At 56.7% G+C, this 20,465-nt stretch overlaps 1 protein-coding gene and 1 long non-coding RNA gene across 15 annotated transcripts in view; one reads left to right on the forward strand and one right to left on the reverse strand.

The window, feature by feature from the left end:
• Positions 1 to 1,094: 1,094 nt before the first annotated feature.
• Positions 1,095 to 20,465, reverse strand: part of ARHGAP22 (Rho GTPase activating protein 22) — a 166,033-nt gene continuing 146,662 nt past the window's right edge. For 6 of the 14 annotated variants that reach the window (XM_082718785.1, XM_082718779.1, XM_082718786.1 and 3 more), the window contains 6 exons: positions 12,811 to 13,018; positions 9,851 to 9,983; positions 8,887 to 8,960; positions 8,132 to 8,253; positions 5,373 to 6,288; positions 1,095 to 1,668 (listed from right to left, as the gene is read on the reverse strand). In XM_082718785.1, coding sequence (XP_082574911.1) covers positions 1,440 to 1,668; positions 5,373 to 6,288; positions 8,132 to 8,253; positions 8,887 to 8,960; positions 9,851 to 9,983; positions 12,811 to 13,018 — 1,682 coding nt within the window. In that variant the 3' untranslated portion in view covers positions 1,095 to 1,439. Of the gene's footprint in view, positions 1,669 to 5,372; positions 6,289 to 8,131; positions 8,254 to 8,886; positions 8,961 to 9,850; positions 9,984 to 12,810; positions 13,019 to 20,319; positions 20,462 to 20,465 lie in introns of those variants that run through there. The other 8 variants (XR_014307418.1, XR_014307420.1, XR_014307422.1 and 5 more) reach the window with 4 other exon arrangements.
• LOC309857353 lies at positions 1,680 to 1,987 on the forward strand. Its single transcript, XR_014307653.1, has 2 exons — positions 1,680 to 1,898; positions 1,933 to 1,987. It is a non-coding gene; the product is annotated as an uncharacterized lncRNA (long non-coding RNA).

Consider the following 20,465-nt stretch of genomic DNA (forward strand, 5'->3'; position numbering starts at 1 on the left):
ATGCCGCTGGTGGCCTTGGCAGGCATCTGGCTTCCTGGTTGGTAAGACCATGGGTGGTCCAGCAGACGGCCGTGGTCAGCCTGCCTCACCACTGTGGGAGTTAGCAGCCAGCTTGGGCCTGTGGGCTTGTACCTCATGGTAGGAAGCCAGCTCTTCTTGGGAGCACCGAGACACTGGCATTTAAACCTCAGTGTGGTAGTTTATACTGAACTCCAGTTGGATGGGTGGTTGGTCCTGAGGGACTTTTCCAGAGATAGTGATTAGAAATTGGGGCACTTTGGTGCTCAGGATAGCAAGGGGTGGTATGTAAGGACACTGAGCAGGAGCAAGCGAAATGATACCAGTGCTCTCCACTCAGAGGCAACTTCTTTGTTGCTCCTTAAGTCCCATCCCTAAGAGCTCTGACCCAGGCCTCCACATGTGTAGTGGTGGCCAGCCACACGCTTTCTTGAAAGCTTTGCCCTGATGGAGCTTTGAAGTCTGAGGATGAAATGGAGAAGGACGGTAAAATGGGCATGGAAGGGAAAGGGACTAGCACTAGGTTGAAGGGAATCTGCAGGGAAACAGAGCACATAGCCTGAGGCACACTTGGAAGACCAAGGATGGGCACTTCCCATCACTGTGGCTCTCTTTTCCTTTAAACACAGGCCCTATGCCACCCCCCCTCCCCCCCCCCACACACATACCCTGGGTGTAGAAGTGCGGTGTAGAGTGCCCATGCTAAGCTCTGACTCATAGGCTCTGGCCCTGGAGATCTGGGGCCAAGCAAAGGCAAGCAAGTTATGGTGGAAGGCTTGAGAGGAATTCTAGGACAAATGCCAGCTGCAGAGGCCCTGGTGGCTCAGAGGGGGAAGGAAGGACTGAGGAAAATCGTCTGGCCTTGGCGTACAGAGAACATGGAGCAAAACACAGATTTGCATAAATCCAGCTTTGGTGACTGTGACAACACTGAGTGTTCCTCAGGGAGGTTCATAACCCACTTCTGAACCCCAGGCCATTCCACCCATCTGACACCTTGGGGACCTTCAAATCTGCGAACAATTTGGTAACCTTCATTCTACATGACCATAAAGGAGGAGTCAGGAATCCAGACATCATGCTATGTCAGCAAATTTAATAAAGAATGCAAAAAAAGTAACCCAGTGGGCTACTCAGATCCCAGGAGTCATCTGTTTTAACCGTCACGGGACTGTCCCCTCTGACAGCTGCCAGGCCCTGCATGGTCAGAGCAGCATCCAGATCTCACATGGCGCTTGGGCTGCTCCCAAGAGTCCCTCCTGGGGGTGTCAGGACCCCTCCCTCCGGCTAGCTCCAGAGCTCCTGGCACCACAGAAGCCCAGGTCCACGCTGCAGGGCCTTGTGTCTCCTCATGAGGTGGACGGCCATCTCTGCTCAGAGGCGGGCGAGCACCGTTGTTCATGGGAGTTCTTTCCACTCCTTCACTTTGGGGCTTTGTCACCTCTTGCTCCTACAGTCAGGCTTCCGAGGGTTGAAAAAAACTCCTCCATTTCCTTCTGCAGCAGCTGGTTCCTCTTCTCTGCATCTTCCCGCGCCCGCTCTGAGTTCCTCAGCTTTATTTCCAGCATTGTGTACTTTTTCTTTTCCTGGTCTAGTTCTTCTTCTAGCCGTGACATTCGTTTCCTCAGGTTGGCACTACCTTCTTCAAGTCTTTAAAATCAAGAAGAAAGACACTGTTTTAGCTTTTGGCCAGCTGGGTTTCAGCAAACTCGTGCCTGCGTGCACGCCTTCCAAAGGAGCTGGACATACGGCCCACGGAGGGGAAGGACGCGTGCAGGCTCAGACCTGGCTCTGGGACAGGCCTCACAGGCCTCTGAGGTCCTCACCAGACCTGGGCACTCATCCCCAGGGCACCTCCCCTTGGCCTGTGATCCAGAAATGCCAGCATCAGCATTTGGCCCTTGGGCACTCGAGGCCAGGGGCCTCCCTGAGTCCTCACTAAAATATAGAGTACTGAGGAAGGGACCGCTGGCTGGCAGAAAACAGGCCTGGTTCCCAAATGGAGAGGGAAGTAACAAACTGTCTCCTTGCCTTTGTTCGTCTGTGAGGCCCCTCGTACTCCAGCCTCCCTCTGGCTACCCCACCTCCCACAACTCCCCAGACCCCAGCCAGACACTACACGACTTGGGGAAACCCCATTTGTGTTGTCACCTCCACTACTCCTTGTCGTCCATGCCCCAGCTCAAACATGGCACCCTCCATGATACTTCTCTGGATCCCCCCCAGCCCCAGACATGCTTCTCTGGATGTTGACGCCACACTCTACGAAGGCTGGCACATCCGTCTTCTCAACCAGATGACTACTTCGTAGAAGGCCTCTGGGGTATGCTGAGCCCAGCCCCTGGGAACCAACACGCTGGAGTCTGAGCCCCAGCCTGGCTGTTTATGAAGCAACACAAACGGCTCTGAGTCCTGATATCCTTTCTGAAAAAAAATCCCCCAAGAGCTACAGCTACAATGGACAAAGAAGACCAAGAAGACCACAGTGCACCACCTGTTACGTGGCATACTGGAGTAAGTATCCATTCCCCATCCCCAGGATGAGGCCCAGGCCTCCACCCTGTCACTGAACACTAAGCATGAAGGAGGCAGGAAAGCTGCCTGCGCCTCAGCCCTCCATCTGGGGAGCACGAGACATGCTGTGACACAGAAGAACCGCCTAGGTGAGTGGCAGCAGGGACCCCACAGACACCACCACCCCCCTGCTTCTCCTCGGGCTCCAGCCCCCTCTTTGTTCCTCCTTCTCTGTCCTGGCCCTCTCAAGCTCAGGCCTGGGCCTCCTGTCTTCCTCTCTATGGTTCTTCGTGTGACATCATCCAATCTCCAGACTGAAAGCATCATCTCCGCACTGACGACCTCTCAGCCTCTATCTCCCTAAACTCCACTCAGAAACTCCATAAGCATTGCACCTTAACAGGCCCACAGATGGCTCCTGACCCTGCCTCTCCAAACCACTGCAGCAACCCTGGTGTCCCACTCAGTGAACACCTTCTTCCAATTATTCCAAAACAAAAAGTTCTCTTAAGTCGGTTTTCTTTCACCCCCATGTCTGGCCAATTAGCAACACCCTCCAAATATGTTCTGAATCTGGCTTTTCTCTCTACCTTGACTGCTGCCTTTGATGTCGATGCTACTCACATGTCTAGCCTGGAGCTCCACACTCTGCCCTCCACCCCCCTTTCTCCCATTCCCCTCGTCCCCACTTTCTTCCACGTGTCCCTCTCACCACAGCCCCTGGGCTTCTGCCCCAGCCTTCCAACCCTCTCCCCACCATGGTCCCCTTCCCTTCACCCTGCTTTTTTCTCCTTATTGAACCTTCTCACATACAACAGATTTTTAAAATCTGTCTCGTTTCTGGTCTCTCTCCGCCTCCAACCCCCAAACACCACCAAATAAGAATGAGAGTAGAAGTTTTGATCAGCTCTGGTCTTGGCTGTGTCCCCAGCATCTCATATAGTGTCTGCACATCATAGACACTCAGTGCATTCTCTTTTGGGAATACAGGAATTGGCACAGGGGAGGGGTTCTGAGTCCTTGGAGGCAGGGCAGAAAGCTGGTTTCCCCCAACCCCCAGACCAGACCCAGTACTGACTGACTGCTGTGTGCAGCTATATTCCCCAAAGACCCACTAGATGGGGCTTCATTCTTTCTTGTGCTCCTATAGATCCTTCTCTCCTTAGACCACCCTGCCAGTGAGGGGACTCTAGGGCTACCACTGCAGTCCCTTTCTTTCTGTGAGTTTTGTCTTACCTCAAGCCCCCCCAAGCAAGAGGGAGTGTGAGCAGTGAAAGTTTCCTGAGCACTCTGGATGCACCGGGCCCTGCGCTCAGCACTGCCACCCACTGTGGTACTCAATACTCAGGACAGATGGGTGCGGTCCCCCGAGCCCAGAGATCCTGCCCACACAGACATTCGACCAGTACACACTGGAATCAGAGAGCCTGCCTGGGATGCTTAGCCAGTGCACAGGGGGCAGGGACTCGACCCCAGGCAGTCTTATCCAGAGGCCCCCATGGAACAACACTGCATTTCCCCCCGAGAGACCAAGCTTCTGAGAAGATGAGAGAACTAGAAGCTCAAGTTGGCTCCACAAACAGCTAAAGAAGTGAGAAGCTGGTTCTGACCTCTTCTGAGGCTGTGTGAGGACAGCCTTCGCCTCGTAATACCTCCCACATATTCTGTAGTTTTTGTCTGTGAGCTCATCTTCAGCTGTAATCATCTTTCTCTGTATCTGCAGGGTATTCCACTGTTCCTCTGGCTGGTAAATTCCAACCCAGTGCTCATATTTGAGGGGTTTTCCCCCCTGTTGTGTACCTCACAGTTTTATTCATGCTGCGTCCTTTCTTCTCCTTGCTCAGTCCAATTCTATTGGTCGTTCAACTCCTGGCTTAGACATCGCCTGCCATGACCCTCCCTGACCTCCTGCAGAGCAAAAGGGCCAAACACTGCCCCTCCAGCTCCCTGTAGAAATCCCAGTCTCTGAGTAAGAAGCACCTCCACTATCTCTGATGAGGAAAGGAAGATGTCAGAGCCCGCAAACACCTTCTGCTAGTGGGTGGGGCCTGATATATAGGTCAGACAGCTGGGGCCAGGCGCTGAGAAGCCTGAGAAGCTGGTAGAAGCACTGTAAACTGGCCATTCAGGCGCTGTTGGTGACCTTGGTTGGAGAACCTGGTGCCTCAGAGCTGGAAAACACCCTCCTCCCAGGGAGGCTGGAAGGATCAAACCAGGACCATCTGTGAGCAAAAAGGATATGGCACAAGGCATCCTCCTGTGACCAGGGAAGGCAGGAGGGCAGGGCTCAGCACAGCCAGCTCCCTCCTCCTGGGAAACAGGATTACAATCCTGGAAGAAGTTCTCGCTCCCTTATCAGGCCCAACCATGGTCCACCAGCCAGGCTGGCCTGGGGTCTGCACTGCACGTGGGCACTTCCTCAGGTTCCTGCATACCTCATGGAGCCTGTCTCCTTCCTGAGGGCCACACAGGGACCTCCATGCTGAGCCCCTCCATTAAAGATGCTCAGAGCAGCGCAGGCTGGGATTCTCACTCACTTACTCAGCAGGCATTTATGGAGCTCCGACAGCATGCCAGGCCCTGTAGCTCCCGAGCTTTTCCAGACAGAGGACCCCCACCCCTCCATTCCCAGCCCTGTTCTGGGGGCATTGTCCCAGAAAAGTGGCTTCCTGGGACTGGCTACTCTGAGCCTGGCCTCAGAGAGGCTTTCTATCAGAGCCAGAGGTCATGACCAGAGGCAGACTACCAGGGCCAGTGCCCCATGAGCTGCTGGCCACAAAGGCTCTGCCCAGCCCCAGGGGTGCCAGCCTCGCACTTGCCCCGTGGCTGCAGCCCTTTACCTTTTTATACTGGTCTCGTACTCAGTCCTCTGCCGGCACAGCTCTGCCCTGAGCTCCGTGACCAGGCCCTGGAGAGCCTCGGAGCAGTGGGCATAGTCCTGGGTGGGGCTGCCTGGGTCGCTGGGCTCACTGCTGCTGATGCAGGTGCCCACCTCGTCCAGGCCACGGCCCAGGTCTGGGGATCTGCGTTCCTCGCTGCTACTGGGGAAAAGGGAAGGCTCAAAGGCCCCCTCGGTGTGCAGGGAGCTGCAGGCGGACGAGTCGCTGGCCCGGCAGGCTGTGCAGCTGCTGACTGAGCCCCTGGCCGATGCCTCACAAGAGGAGGCCCCCGACCACACTGTGCTGGCCACACTGGGGGTGCTGGGGAAGAGGCCGCTGGGTGGGGGCACGTTGTCATAAGTGGAAAGTCTCTGCGAAGAGCCTGAGTCCTTGAGCCGTTCTCCCGAGGAGGCCCGGCGGTGGCCACGCAGGGAGGACAGTCCGTTCATGAGCCAGTTCCCTCCAGAGGAGATGATGGGCACCTCCAGGGATGAGCTTCCCGCCTTTGGGCTCCCCGAACGGGATCCTGACTGCCAGAAGGAAGACTTCCAGTTGGGCAGAGTCTGCACTTTCTTCCCAGGGCTGGGGGCAGCAGGGCCACCTCGGGTACCCAGGCCCGTGGGGGAGGTTCTAGACAGCGCTGCCACAGTGGCCCCATCCAGAGACGAGGTCCTGTGTGATGGCAGGCCAGGGCTGCTGGGGCTGCTGGGGCTGCTGGGCTCCGGCTGGCCGTCCCTCGGGCCCTCCTCAGAGCCCCATCCCACGGTGCACGGTGGGCCCCCACGCAGGGAGGTCGGCCCTTCCTCGGCCCTCGCAGTGAAGAGTTGGCTGTGTTTGCGGATCAGGACGGTCATCAGGTGCTGGACCAGAGAAGTGCCTGCCAGGAAGACCAAGTGAGAAAGCCTGGCTGTGAATGTCTCCAATCCAGGCTCTCTAGACCAGACCCAACCCAGGGTGGCCGCAGTCTGGAACCAGGCTGCACCTCAGGGGAGAACTTAGCAAGAGCTTGACATCTGCCTCCAAAGGAAAGGACAGTCACCACACCCTCCAAATCTAGTGCAGACAAAAAAATCCCACATCCCCTTCCTTGGATACAGAAGGGGCACTGTGCCTGCAGCCTGCTGCATCCCACTGGGTGTGGGGAAGGTGCAGACACTATGCCCACAGGGGACGCAGAGCAAGCCAGTGGCAGTCTGGCCCTGGAAACCGGGACCTAGACGTCCCAGCCTTCTCAGCTGCCCCACGTCACTTCCCTGTACTGCCAAAGGGGGCTGTGTGTGACTGTCCACACAGTGGGCGGCACAAGGGTCTGGGTCAGGGACAGAGATGGTCTACAGGTGCAAGTGGACACACACACACACACAGTCCCACGTACATGTGTTGACAACACACGAATGTACACAGTCCCCAACATGTACAACCCATTCTGCCCTGACCCTATTCTCTCTCATATGTACACACACACACACACACACACAATACCTCTTCTCCAGGCCGCGGCCCCCCGAGATGCAGCCTGTGGTGCCTGTGGTTCCTGCCCGAGGGTGTTGGGGGTCAGTCATGGGGTGGGGGGCAATACAATGGGAGCACAGTACCTATCCGCTTGCCTTTTTCCCTCCTGCTACCCTCCACCAAAGACCAGAGCCTGGGAAGTTTTCCAGGGGATAAGGAAGGAGGGCTGGCTGGGTGGACCCTCCCACTGGAGGTAACTAAGAATCCTGGAAAAAATAAGGAATCTTTAGCCAGAAAACTGGGTGAAGCAGGAACTCAGTGTTTGCTGTTGGGCGTTTGTTCAACCTGGCAGGCTGAGAACCTGGGGGGCGTGGGATGAGACCGAGCTAGGCAGGCCAAGGGGGGCATCTGAAGGAGAGTGCCACCCCGAGAGCCACACCCCAGGCGGACACAGAGCTCCATAGCCCACCCCCACACTCCTCTCTCCCAGGTCACGCTCAGCAAGGAGTGGCAACTCCGGCCTCAGCTCGCCTGGCGGCAGCTCCAGCTGCCTCCATGCTGTGTGAGTGCCCGCCAGCCTCTGCATACCTCAGCTGGCGCTGGCTGCGAGGCTCCCATCCGTGGGCAGCAGGACTCCCTGACTAACTGCGCCAGGACAGTCTTCCACAGGCCCTCTGAGTGCGGGCTCTAGCTTCTGGGCCAGCCTGGACCTGTGGCCTTTGATAAACCTGGCTGACAGAATCACCTTACCTCTCCTGACCTCACTCAGTTTCCCCATCTGCGAAGTGGGTGTAATAACTGCATCATGAGCCCGTGAAGCTGACAGTGAGGTGATGCAGAAAAGGCCCTCCTACAGGCCCTCGCCTATCGCGCGCAGCCGCTCCTGCTGTTTATAATCATTATTTATACATCAGGGTACAGCTCTGACATCCAGGAGACTGTGACAACTACTTAACATTTACTTAAGGAAAGCAAAAACACCAGTGTGTGTATTCAAGGGCAAGGGCACTGACCTCTTCCATCCCCCAGCCTCTCCCACCATTCTAATTGCTCTCAGTGACCCCATCTACAAGGCAAAGTTCCTTTTCATGCTGGACCTCATGGGGTCGGTAGGGGGGAAAGGGGAGTCCCCTGGAACAGAGCCCCTTCCCACCGGCCTGGCCCTTGGCCGGACTGATGCAGGGTGATGCTTCTGAGGACCCTTCCAGGACCAAGAGGAGGCCAGACTGGGCAGCACCCAGCACCGCCATGCACCCCTCCACCATTACCTTCCATGATGGTTACTGGGTCTTCTATCTGTGGCCGAAGTATGTTGGGTCCAAAAACGGTTGCTAGGTTCTGGACACTCATCTTGTTGACATTTGAGTGAGACTGGACTTCATCCAGAAACCTGTACAGTAAGGAAGAAGCAGCTGGCGGAAAAGCAAAAGCTGAAGCCAGATCTGCTGCAAGCTGCCTGGCCTTCATGCCCAGCCATGTCCACATGTGTCTACGGCTGCTGGGCATAGCCAGCTGCCCGTAGCAAACTCTGAAGAGGGCAGAGCTAACCCCTCTGAGGGCTAGGAGATGGCCATCAGAAGCAGAGGCCAGTGGGACAAGGGCCTATTGTCAGTGAGGCAGCAGGACACACAGCTCTCTCACCTGCAGTGGGGGCAGATGCCCAAGAAGGCCAAGATGCCTCAGACGTGGGGCAAGGCGAGGGCTACACAGCAGGCCTTCTCCTGGACGTTCCAGGAACCTGGGTCGAGGCCACTGTGCTCAGGACACAGACCTCTGGGGGATGGGACAGCGAGAGGCACCCAAAGAAGGCTGAAGGGACACACGGTATGTCCCTTCTCTTCAGGAATATACACTAGGGGATATAACACTGCCTGCTCCCATGGGTACCATAAGTCCCAGGAGTGCAGGGGCTGTGTTCTTTCATGCTCTTCGCTGGCTCCATCAACACAGGGAGAGGAGTGTCGGGTGGGAGAATGACGGAGAATCCCTCTGGGAAGGGAAGCTCCCGCCCCTAGTCACTTACTTGCAGATATATCTGAGCAGGTTGTAATTGGCCAGGGGAAGGCTGCTCACTTGCTTAGCCAACTCCAGTGTCCCCTTGGGATTGAAAGAGAAACACAGCATTTCAAAGGCCAGCAGTGAGACTCCAGGCCCTTTTGCTGGAGGGAGGACTGGAAGCAGGACAGGAATCTGAGTCCAGACCTCCAGCCAAGGCCCCTGCCGCCAGGCCCCAGGTGGCCAGAAGGTGCCACCACCTCCACCTCCCTCTGAGGAGCGGCGACACCAGCCTCGGAAAAGCAGATTTACTTTTGGGAAACTGATGTGAAGGGTGTGCCTCTGCAGGGTCAAGGAGGAATGTCAGGGCCACAGCTCAGCACACTTACAGAGGCACAAATATTTGCCAGGTAAAGACCCCTCATCTCCCACCAGGCCGAAGGTCGGCAAAGAGTCCTTCTCCAGCCAAAGCTGGCTTAGGGCTGCAGGCAGGCACCTACAGGAGAGGGTGAGGGTAGCGTGGGAGCCCTCTGTCCTGGAAGCAGTCTCAAATTCTTTTGGGAGGAGGCAGGATATAAATAGATGAAAAGTCTGGTGGTTTCTGAACCCTGTGGCTTGCCTGGATAGCTTGAGGTTGAGCTGGGTAGTTTAGCAGGAGTCCCTACTATGTGGGGGCCCACACCTGGGCCCCAGGCCCCCAACCATGACTGGAACTTGGCCTGCTTTAGGAGGTAGCTGCTCCTCCCGGGGACTGAGGCCTGCACACAGAGCGGACCATACACAGACAGGGGACATTCCAGGCACCCACCCATATACAGAGCAGTTTGCTCCAGGCCCCCTTCAGAGCAGGAAAGTCAAGGCCTCCCATCTTACAGAGCAGGCTATAGGCAGGATCTATGGGCCATGAAATTAACTAAACGTCTGTACCCTGCTCCATACACCCACCTCCCAGTGGGCCCGCTTCCCAGGATGGGTCCCCAGGAGCCACTAACCTCCCCCTCGTCCTTGGTGAGCAGCTGGGCACAGCTGAGGAAGTCCTCATACCTGGCGAAGGGGACCACAGGCTCAGGGAGCTCCCGCAGGTAGAGCTTCAACAGAGAGGCCACCGTGTGCACGTCTGTTGTGCTGTGGGCAGGGGGATGTGCATGAGGCCTGGGACACCAGGGAACCCCAGAAGTGGCCAGCACCTTGTACCCCTCCCTCAGGAGCAGCCTCCGCACTCGTCTCCACATGCGTGCTCAATGTGTCCAGTTAGCCTGGGAGCTGGATGAGTGAAGGGACCATGGGGGTGGTTGCCCCGGTGCAGGACAACATGAGAAGAGCTCTGCTCCCAGCAGGGGTGGATGATGGGGAGACTGAGCTTGCTCCCCCCACCCCCAGAATGGCTCACCAATGGCAGGCGTGGGGCCAAGTCAAAGGAACCTGCCATGCTGGCCCACTGAGCTCCTGGAAAGAGCAGGCATCACTGGGCACTGGCCGCTGGAGACCAGGAAGGTCAGAGGTCAGGCCCCTTCCCTCAGCCTCCGGGTTCCGACTTACATTATAGACGCCCGGGCTTCTATGTTCATCACACTATTTCTAGTGCCCCAGTGCCCTGCATGTCCCCTTGGAGGCCTCAGTCTCCTGTACCCCAGCTTGGAGCTGCCCAGGCTGGTTTGCCCCCAGTGGAGGGCAGCAACCCTGGGCCTCCTGACCTCTGGGTCCAGATCCTGGACTGCGGTCTTGGCCCCTCCTCTCAGCTCACCTTCCTGGATCAGCCTGGGCCCGGGTATTTCATCTGCTTTCCTACGGCCCTGGATCTAGACCCTGAGACTGCATCTCCCTCACAGCAGGTGCTCAGGAAGGGTGAGCCTGGGGCCAGGAGAACGTGGCCCTGCTGTCCACAGCTGGTCTCACTGAGTTAAGCCCTAGGGTCTCTTCTGGCTACAGCATTTGGGATTCTGTGGATCAATACACCATATATACTTCAGACTACATACCTAGGGCCCCTCCCTGCCTCAGGTCTGGTGGCTCTCAGTCTGGCCTGGCCACATGGCCCCTGGCTCTGCTCCTTCTAACCTCCTCCAGCCAGCCATGCTGCTGCCCATGCCCTCCACTGCCTTCCCCCAGGCCTCCTCACCTCCTTCACCAACACCCCCCACTTCCTGGGTACTCGCAGCCCCTGGGGGTGCCCAGGCTTGAACCCAGTCTCCATCCCCCACCCACCACTGGAACACTGTGGGTTCAGTGCTGGCCACTGCCGGAGCTAGAGCCCTAGGAGGCTGGAGGAAGGGGCAGGAAGCAGGGGGGATCTGCAGGCTTGTGCCCAGGGAAGACGTGGGCAGTGAGAGAAGTATGGCCTAGGCCCTACTGATAGGTCTCCCTTTGGCAGGGAGGTGAAAGTTTTTCTGTCCTGGGCAAGTTGACTCAGAGCAGCCCTCCCACCGTTCCATTCTGCCAGCCTCACTGGCTGGAGCACCACCGTGGCTCCTCGAGGCCCTCAGCTTTTGGTGCTCCTGGCCTCTAGCCTGTGCAGCAACCCCAGTTCATAGCACCCTGGCCCACAGGTTCCTGAAGCCAGTCATGTCCAGATCCTCTGCCCCACCCTGGTTTAGGGAGCCTAGCCCGGCACCCTGACTGCCTTGCCTTCTTTCCTCCCTGCCTAGAAACCCACTTCCTCAACTTCTCCTTCCTCCCCTACTCACTGCAGAGCCTCTCCTTTAAATCGTGGTTTAAGGCTTTCATGGTGGTACTTGAACCCTACCCCCACCCCCTCCCCTCCTATACACACTTATCCTGAATCCAGGCACCCTACCCTAGCACCTAAGGAAAACGTTCTGCAGCCCACAGCTCTGTGATGCCCATGAGCTTATAAGCCCCTCTAGGGCAGGTGCCGTCACCTGTTCCGCTCCTTCCCCCGGGACCAGGCTCAATGCGTGTGTTGAAAGGAGACAGGATGCACAGGCAAGGAGGGCAGCCCAGGGGCCCAAATGAGCTTCTGCCCTTACTGTAGGTGTGACTTGGAGAGAGGTGGCTAACCTGAGAGTCCCAGTTTCTCTGCCTGCAAGGTAACGCTTCCATTACTCGATAGCTCTTCTTTCCTAAGGGTGGACCTCCCCTGGGAATGGGATCAGTCTCAGACTCCACATCTACCGACAGACCCTCCAAGCTACCGTGATGGGTCCTGGCAGAAGCTGGAGGCACAAGGGTGCTCTGCACCAAAAGAAAAGCTGGGAAGTCTGGGGCTGCCAGCAGGAGCCCCTGGGTTTATCCTGGGGGCAGAGGGGGGCCTTGACTGTGAGGGCAGATCTGAGAAGAAAGGGTAGCTCCATGGAGGCCAAGGTAGGCTTGATGCAGAAGAACTTCCTAGGAAGCCCGCTTTAATGGGCAAGGTCCCGTCAGGGAGAAGAGGCCCAAAGTAGCCCCACCTCCAGGGTCATGGTCCTTGGGCTCTTCAGTCCAAAGTGGACTCTACCCACACAGTGGAGCCCTGGACCCAGGAAGCCCACGATAGGTTAGGACGGGCACTGGGCCAGGACAGGTGGAGGAGACTGGGGAGTTGCTGCTCCATGCTGCCACTGAAGGGGCCCAGGGATGGGTCACCCCAAGGAGGCAGAGCCAAGAGGGAGGCCCTGCAGGAGGCCAAGAGTCCCAAAGGTTTGTAAACATCCCCTGGGGCAACAGCCTATGTGAACATGGGTGTGCCTTGCCAGTGACAGGGTCCAGCCCTGAGACGAGGCCCCGGGCTGCTGCCAAGATTCCATGACCCATGCTCTGACCATGGTGACTAGGGGCAGGGGGAGCTGACTGAGCACGTGTGCTGCTGTGGGGAGCCATGCCACCCACCATCCTGCCGCCAGGCTTCCTGGATGCCAGCCCACCTCTGCTGCCTGGAGATTGTGTCCTGGGACGAGTCCCCACAGCGGGGGATGGATGGAGATCCCGTCTCTGCCGCTCTCCCCCGGGAGCTCACCTGTCAAACAGTGGCTTCTCCCCACAGTCGAAGGAATCCTGCAGGTCCCTCACCAGGTTGGCCTGGCCGGGCATGCGGAACAGGCCCTCTTCGGTGAGCCCGCGCTCCCGGATGAAGTCCACGCACTGCTCCACCAGCAGGGGGGCCAGACGGGGGCCATACTTCCGCTCGTGGTGGACGGTGTCCTCCAGGCGCTGCCCAAAGATCCCTGGGCACAGAGGGGAGCTGGTCAGGCCCTCAGCGAGCCAGCTCAGCAGTGGGGGGAAGGGCACCTGGGATAATGGGGGACAGAGGGCGTGGTCAGGGCCCAAAGTGGCTCTTTCCCGAGGGAGTGAATCAGAGTCTGGGAGGGCACACACCAGGCAGCTGGACCCTGGGCCACCTGTGACAGGGAACCCGGGGCCTGTCTTGTGCTACAGAATTTAAGTCTGAGGAACTTTTACATGGCCACGAGGAAATAGGAATTATGCGTTTTATTGATTGGTTTGTTTATGCAACACTAACCTCCAAAGAGGAGTGGCTTACATTTAAAAACCCAGGACCATGTCCCCCAAAGGATGCACCCTAGAATGTTCTTAGCAGCACTCTTTGCAATCCCTCCAAATGGGGAACCAGCTGGTAATGCTCATCAGCAGTAGAATGAGCGGGTGTGCCACGGTCTACTCCTACTGTGCAGAACCAGACAGTGATAAGAACAGATGGCGGCGCGCAGCTCTCACAACCAGACAGAAGACACGCCGATGGGAAAACATGGCTCAGCACCCTGGATCGTTAGGACAATGCAGGTCAAGCCACGGTGAGGCACTACCCTGTACCCCATTAGGATGGCTGCTATCTGGGGCGCCTGAGTGGCTCAGTGGGTTAAAGCCACCGCTTTCGGCTCAGGCCATGATCCCAGGGTCCTGGGATCGAGCCCCGCATCGGGCTCTCTGCTCAGCAGGGAGCCTCCTTCCTCCTCTCTCTCTGCCTGCTTTCTCTGCCTACTTGTGATCTCTGTCAAATAAACAAATAAAAAAAAATCTTAAAAAAGGATGGCTGCTATCAAAAAAAGCAAAAACAGCAAGTATTGGCGAGGATGTGGAAAGACTGGGAACCCTTGTGTGGTGTTGAAGGGAATGAAAATGGTGCAGTCACTATGGAAAATAGGCAGATGCCTTCAAAAATGTAAAACAGAATTACCCTACGACCCAGCAATTCCACGTCCTGGTACAGAACCAAAGGAACACAACGCAAAGATTTGAACAGATGTTTGTACGCCCATGTTCACAGTATATTATGGATTATATTGAAAAGATAGGGACCACCTGGCTGGCTCAGTTGGTAGGACATGTGACTCCTTATCCCAGGGTCATGAGTTCAAAGCCCCATGCTGGGCATAGGGCTTGCTTTAAAAAAGCAAAGCAAAACAAAACAAAAACCAAAGACAGAAACCGAGATACCCAAGTATCCATCAGCAGATACATGGATAAACAAAACGTGGTATATACGTGCAATGGAATATTCTTCAGCCTTAAAAACAAAAAGGAAACGGACACTCTACACTGGATAAACCTCAAAGACAAAGACATTGTGACAGTGAAATAAGCCGGCCACAAAAACACAAATACTATATGATTTTACTTATGTGAGGTACTTAGAATAACAAATTCCTAAAGACAGGAAGGAGAATGGTGGTTGCCAGGGGCTGGAGGATGGGGCCAGAGTTTCAGTTTTACAAGATGAAGGAATTCTGGAGCTGGATGGTGGGACAGCGAATGTACTTCATGCCACTGAGCTGTACACTTAAAAATGGCTAAGATGGTCAACATTATCTTAGTTCTATTTTACCAACAATTTTTCAAAAGTTTTTTTAAAAAAAGGGATGCCTGGGTGGCACAGTCAGTTAAGCATCTGACTTTTGGTTTCGCAAGCCCCAGTGTCCGGCACCGTCCTCAGTAGGGAGTCTGCCTCAGATTCTCTCTCCCTCTTCCTCTGCCCTTCCCACTCATGTGCATACCCTCTTGCAAATAATAATTCTTTTTAAAAAAGTTAAAAAAAAATAACTGTGAACAGAAGCCAAACCTAGAGTACCCACCGCATGACTCTAGCCATGTAACGTGCAACACAAGAGCAGGACACGGTCACCCTGAGGGTCAGTGACTAAAAGGGGCACTGGATGTGCTGTTTCTGGACCTGGGCACTGCTTACCCAGCTATGTTCACTTTGAGAGAAATCATTAAACTGTACACTTGTGATTTATACACTTTCCTGTACGCTGCATTTCAAAAACGTTTGCAAAAAAAAAAAAAAAAAAAAAAACCAGGAAGCAAGAGATCCAAAGCATTTAATACAGGACTGGAAAGCAAATGAGGGTTGGAGGGAAAGAGGAAGAAGTAGAGGCACTCTGGACTGAGAAGGCCTACAACTAAATATTCAGCCGGCTGAGAGGTTCCTGGCAGTCCAGGCAAAAAGCAGAAGCAGCTGAGATCCATAAAGCAAGCATGCGCGTACTCTCCCCACCCACCTGGGTGATGGTCACAGGATAAACATACTTCTCCCAGCCCTAAGCTCTACGAGGACTTTCAACTGCCCAACATCTTCCATAGGCATGGGTGATGAAGAGACCTTCCCCACAGGGTAGCTTTGGGGGTACCCCAGGGGCATGATGCCAGAACCCCACTCTGTCCAGGCATGTGGCTACCGAGCCCGGGATGGGGAACCAGTCAGGTGAGGGTTCAATCCCTCCCTTGCCACCAAGCACTGGCAGGACTCTGGGCATCTGCTCAGCTCCCCACACAGTGGCTAGCTTGAAATAAAATCCATCTGTCCCTAATGCAGGGCCTGGCATAAAGCAGGAATCGGTCAAGGTTCCTTCTCCTCCTGCCTGACCCAAAGACAAAGCCGACAGACTCTGGGGATGAGACTTCTTCCTTCTAGAAGACATGCCCGTGTGGAGTGCACTCCAGGATGCCATCAACACTATAGGGAGCAGTGTGTGCATGTGTGCACCTGTATAGGTGGACTCGGACGTGCACGGCCATGCATGTGCGTGCGTGCGGAGAGGACACTGACACAGCTAACAGGGAGACTCGGTACTAGGTGCTGCCCTAAGCGCCTATTTTTCAGACAGATACCTGGGAGGCCTACGACTTTAAGAGCACACCCAGAGTCACTCAGCATGTGACAGGGTCAAGGTTAAAACCCAGGCAGGCTGCCTCCAGGCCTAGAGAATGTTCTAGGCCACATTGCTGCTCCCCACCCACGCTGGTGCCTGGATACTACCCCCTACCAGTCCTGCGTCCTGTTTCCCCAGTCTTGACCAGCAGTTCCCAAGGATATGGTTACTGGGCAGCAGTCATAGGACACGGGAGGACAAGTTGTCTGCCTCCTGGGACTGGGGGCCGGCGGGATGGCAGGGACCCTGGCCACAGGCGTGAGGCATGATGGGCCAGTCAACAGCGCTGAGTGCAGGGACTGAAGCTGCCATCAGACTGGCTTGTGGGCTACCTGGGGCAGCTCGGGGAAGCCTGAGGCCACCCCAGGGCCTGGGGTGTCCTGGCCTCTCTGCCCAGCCTGGGAGTGGCCTGAGCTGGTCCCAGGGACACAGAGTCACTGTTCCCTCTCCCTACACTCAGGGCTCAACCACCTACACTCAACAGGCCGCATGGGTCCAAATGCTCTTGTTCAGCTACGGAGATGTGTGCACTATTTTAATAGTAGTTATTTAAAATCAGATTAACAATGAATCTTGGAACACTGCATCAAAAACTAATGATATATTTTATGGTGACTAACATAACACGATAAAAAAAAGTTTTAATATTTAAAAAAAATAATAAAATCAAGAGATCTCACATGAAAATCTGGATTTCCAGCTTCTCTTGAAAAAAATTCCAAAGATCTGGAGGCACTAGGCCTGAATTCTGAAACACCAACATTGGCAGAGTCCAGTGGCATCTATGCCCACAATCGTCCAGCACCTGCCACCTCTCCCCAGTCCTCACCTTGCCCTGCTGGCTCACACCTAGCCTAAACTTCACTCATGGGGCTCTGACAGGTGTTCATCCCTTTTGCTTTGACCTCCATGGCACAGACACCCTCAAGGGTAGGGATGAGGTAGGGATGAAGTAGGAGAGGAGTCCTGATTCACAGGAATTAGAAATGGGGAACCAACATGGAGGACATAGGGAGATGGAGAGGAGAAGGGAGTTGAGGGAAATTGGAGGGGGATATGAACCACGAGAGGCTATAGACTCTGAAAACCAACCTGAGAGTTTTGAAGGGGCTGGGGGTGGAAGGTTGGGGGAGCCAGGTGGTGGGTACTGAGGAGGGCATGTATTGCATGGAGCACTAGTGTGGTGCAAAAACAATGAATTCTGTTACACTGAAAATAAATAAATAGATATAGATATATACATATCTATCTATCTATCTATCTATGAAATGGGGAACCATGTCTGTCATGACCAGAGGCATTTGCTAGGACCTCAAATGAGTAAGCAGTGGACATACAGGGGAAACTGCCCAGGAGCGGGGGTGGGGAGGGGGACGCTGGCTGCGGTTGCACACTCATTGCCTGGTTCCCTCCCCACTTGCACACGTGCCCCTTTCTTGTCAGCTCTACCCACTACTCAAGCGCCCTCAATGTGTCTGCTGTCTTGCTGCCCGGCTGGTGCACAGACTTCTGCCTGGATGTCTTCCTCTTCAGTCTGCACAAATTTCCTATAAGCCCTTGCCAACAGCTTAGATGTTCTCTCCTATGTGAGCTAGGAGTGCGGGAACACTCACCTCTGCCCACACCCTCACCGGGAGCCACCCATGGTCCTGAACTAGTGGCGGCCTGGGAGCAGAGGTCAAAGGAGCACCGAGTGAAGCCAGGGGACTGATCTAGGGCTCCTGCACTCAGCTCCCCATGCTGGGCTCACAGGTGACTGAAGGCCACAGTCAGGAAGAGAGATACAGAGGAGAGGAATTCTAAAACTCCCTCCAGAGATCCACAAAACAGGTAAACCCATCCAGCCTCCTCTAGGCTCTAGCCCTTCCTGATCTCCCAGCTCCTGTCCGCTGACATCCTTCTATCTGTCCATCTGTCCAACTATGCTTCACCCCCTCGCACTCACGCCTCACCCTGCTCCCCCCCAGGGCTGGAAATGGGCACATCCTACCAGGGCCTACGCAGCTGAACACTCCTCGCCGCCTCCCTCCTCCCCCGCCAGGAGCAAATGCAACAAAGCTGGGAGACCATGTCCTGCCCCACCTTCCTCTAGGGTGCAGACCTGGGCCAGACAGAGAGCAGCGACTTCAGGGCTAGCCCCCATCTCTGAGAGTCCCCTCCCAAACTCAGAACAGACAGGGCCTCCCTGTGAACCCCTCCTCACCATTCACCTGCCCTCCTAGATGGGGCTGGGAGCCAGCAAAAGGAAGTCTGTAGGGCCCCGTGGCACTTCCAAATAGAGGGGATTTGGGGGGAAGAGGGGACATGGACACTGGGATGCAAGGATGAGTAGGAGATAAGCAGGCAGGCTGGAGTCAGGCATGGGAGCAGAGGCCCCAGGGCAGATCTTTGTGGGAATCTGATGTGCACCACAGGCCTTGGAGGGTGGCCTTGAGGGAGTGTAGTTGAAGAGCCAAGGACCGGCCGCTGTGGTGAGCGCTGACCTCCCATGTTGCTCAGGGGCTTTGGGAAATGGCCACACTGCCCCACAGGGTCTCCGAGTGCTGAGCCTGGTGACAGGACTGGGCTGGGGTGGGGGTGGAGACACAGGCAGCAGGTGACAGTCACCACTGAAGGCCACGAAGACCAAGATTCTGAGCCTACATGCGCACTAGTCTGGGCATACATTCCACCTGAGCTACTGAGGAGAGGAATGGCCTCCTTTCCTGGGCCTCAGTTTCTCCATCTAGAAAATGGGATGACTGTATGGTCTCTAAGAGACTGCCCTGAGGCCCTGCCCGAGGCACCAGCAGGCCCTGGACCAGAACCCATATCCCCAGCATGGCCATGGGGAGCCCTGCAGGAGACTTTGTGCAGCCTTCGGGTAGAAGATGTCCCTTCACGTCTATCCGGGAGAGAGGATCTGTGGAGCACCGAGGGAAAGCTCACTCCAGCTCAGTGTCCTCGGGCTGCCTTCCCAGCTGTCCACCTCCTGGAGGCCACCTGTACTCAGGCTACAGAGCCTGGCCTCCTACTGCCAGGGGGCCTTGCCCACCCCTCCCCTGGCAGGAGTCCCTCTGGCAGAGCCTGGTAGGGCTGGGAGCAGCCGCCCTGAACTCCCTTAGCCCTCCTGGCACGTCTCGGAAGGGAGCCATGCCAAGAACCAGTTCCAGTAGGTTTGGCAGATCCCTGGAAACCCAGCCAGTGTGCCGGTTCCTCGAGGTCCCAGCCCACGCTCTTCACAAAGCTCCGGCGTTGCCACCAGAGAGGAAACTGGCAGAGGCGGCCTTTCCTGTGGATGAACCTGCTGATGGGCTCAGAGCTGGGCCTTCTTGCCTGCCAGCTCTCCCCCCGCAAACCCCTGCTCTCACTCCCCTGGCCCCAGAAGCCCACACCAGAGCAGGAAGTCTTAGACCATAAGCAGGGCAGCCTGCTGGCGCAGATCCCTGTCCCCAAGGGCCTTGGGCACAGTCCTCAGTCTCTGCCACTTCACCAGGCTGGAGAGCGCACCACCGCAGGCACTTGGAAGCAGGTGGGTGGTACAGGTGGCCTTCTTCTGACCCAGGAGGGCCAGCCCAGGGCCATGGCTCTGTGGGCTCCCCAGGGCCCAGCAGGAAAGGGAGGCAGGTGGCATTCCCTCTCAGGCAGATTCCTGAGCAGAGACTTAAGGTCTCTCCTACCATGCTCCCGCTCTCTCTATTTGGGGGACTGTAGGACACGGGGGGGGGGGGGGGGTGTCAGGCCACATCAGGGAAAAGACACAAGGAGGAAAAACCTTAAACTCTCCAGACCTGCAGAGTTTGGGAAGCCCCTTCCTGCTCTCAGCTCTCCTACCAACGTTTGTCAACCCACCATTCCTGCACGGTGTCTATCCAGGCGCCTGGCCCTGCTCCAGGAAACCAACACACGGGGCTGTGACACCGCCTCACCCACCGACAGGCTGACACCAGCCAGGAGGAAGGAGTACAGCAAGAGGCAAACCTCACCTCGCCGCTGCCGCCGGGTCCTGGCCAGGGCGGGTCAGCCCCGGGGCGGAGGATCCCCTTCCGGCTGGTGGTAGCCAGCCCCGCGCCCCGCCACAGTGGCCCCCCTGAGTCCCGGGGCGTAAGGGGGCGGCAAACGTGGGACGAGCACTGGGCTTGGAGTCCGGAGCCCGGGGCTCCCATCCCACTCGGTCCCCGCTCCGATCCTCCGGGCCACCACCCTGGACCCCAGATAGGGGGAGCGAGCGGCCTCCGCCTCTCTCGCCGCGAACATGCACGCGCCCGGGGCACCCCGACCCTCGCGCGCCCCCCGCCGCGCCCCCGCGAGACGCATGCGCCGCGCCCTCCTCGCCCGCGGCCCCGCTCGCGGCCCCGCTCCCGGTCCCGCGCTACCTGGGGCGGCGGGCGCGCAGCAGGCGGGCAGGCGGCAGGGCGGCCGCCGGCAGGCGCAGCACCGGGAGAAGGCCCGCGCGGCCGGCATCAGGCCCATGGCGCGCCCGGTGCGGCGGCGCAGGAATGCCCGGCACGCGCGCAGGTAG

The sequence above is a fragment of the Mustela nivalis genome (genome assembly GCF_964662115.1).
Source record: "Mustela nivalis genome assembly, chromosome: 2".
NCBI classification, from domain to species: Eukaryota; Metazoa; Chordata; class Mammalia; order Carnivora; family Mustelidae; genus Mustela; species Mustela nivalis.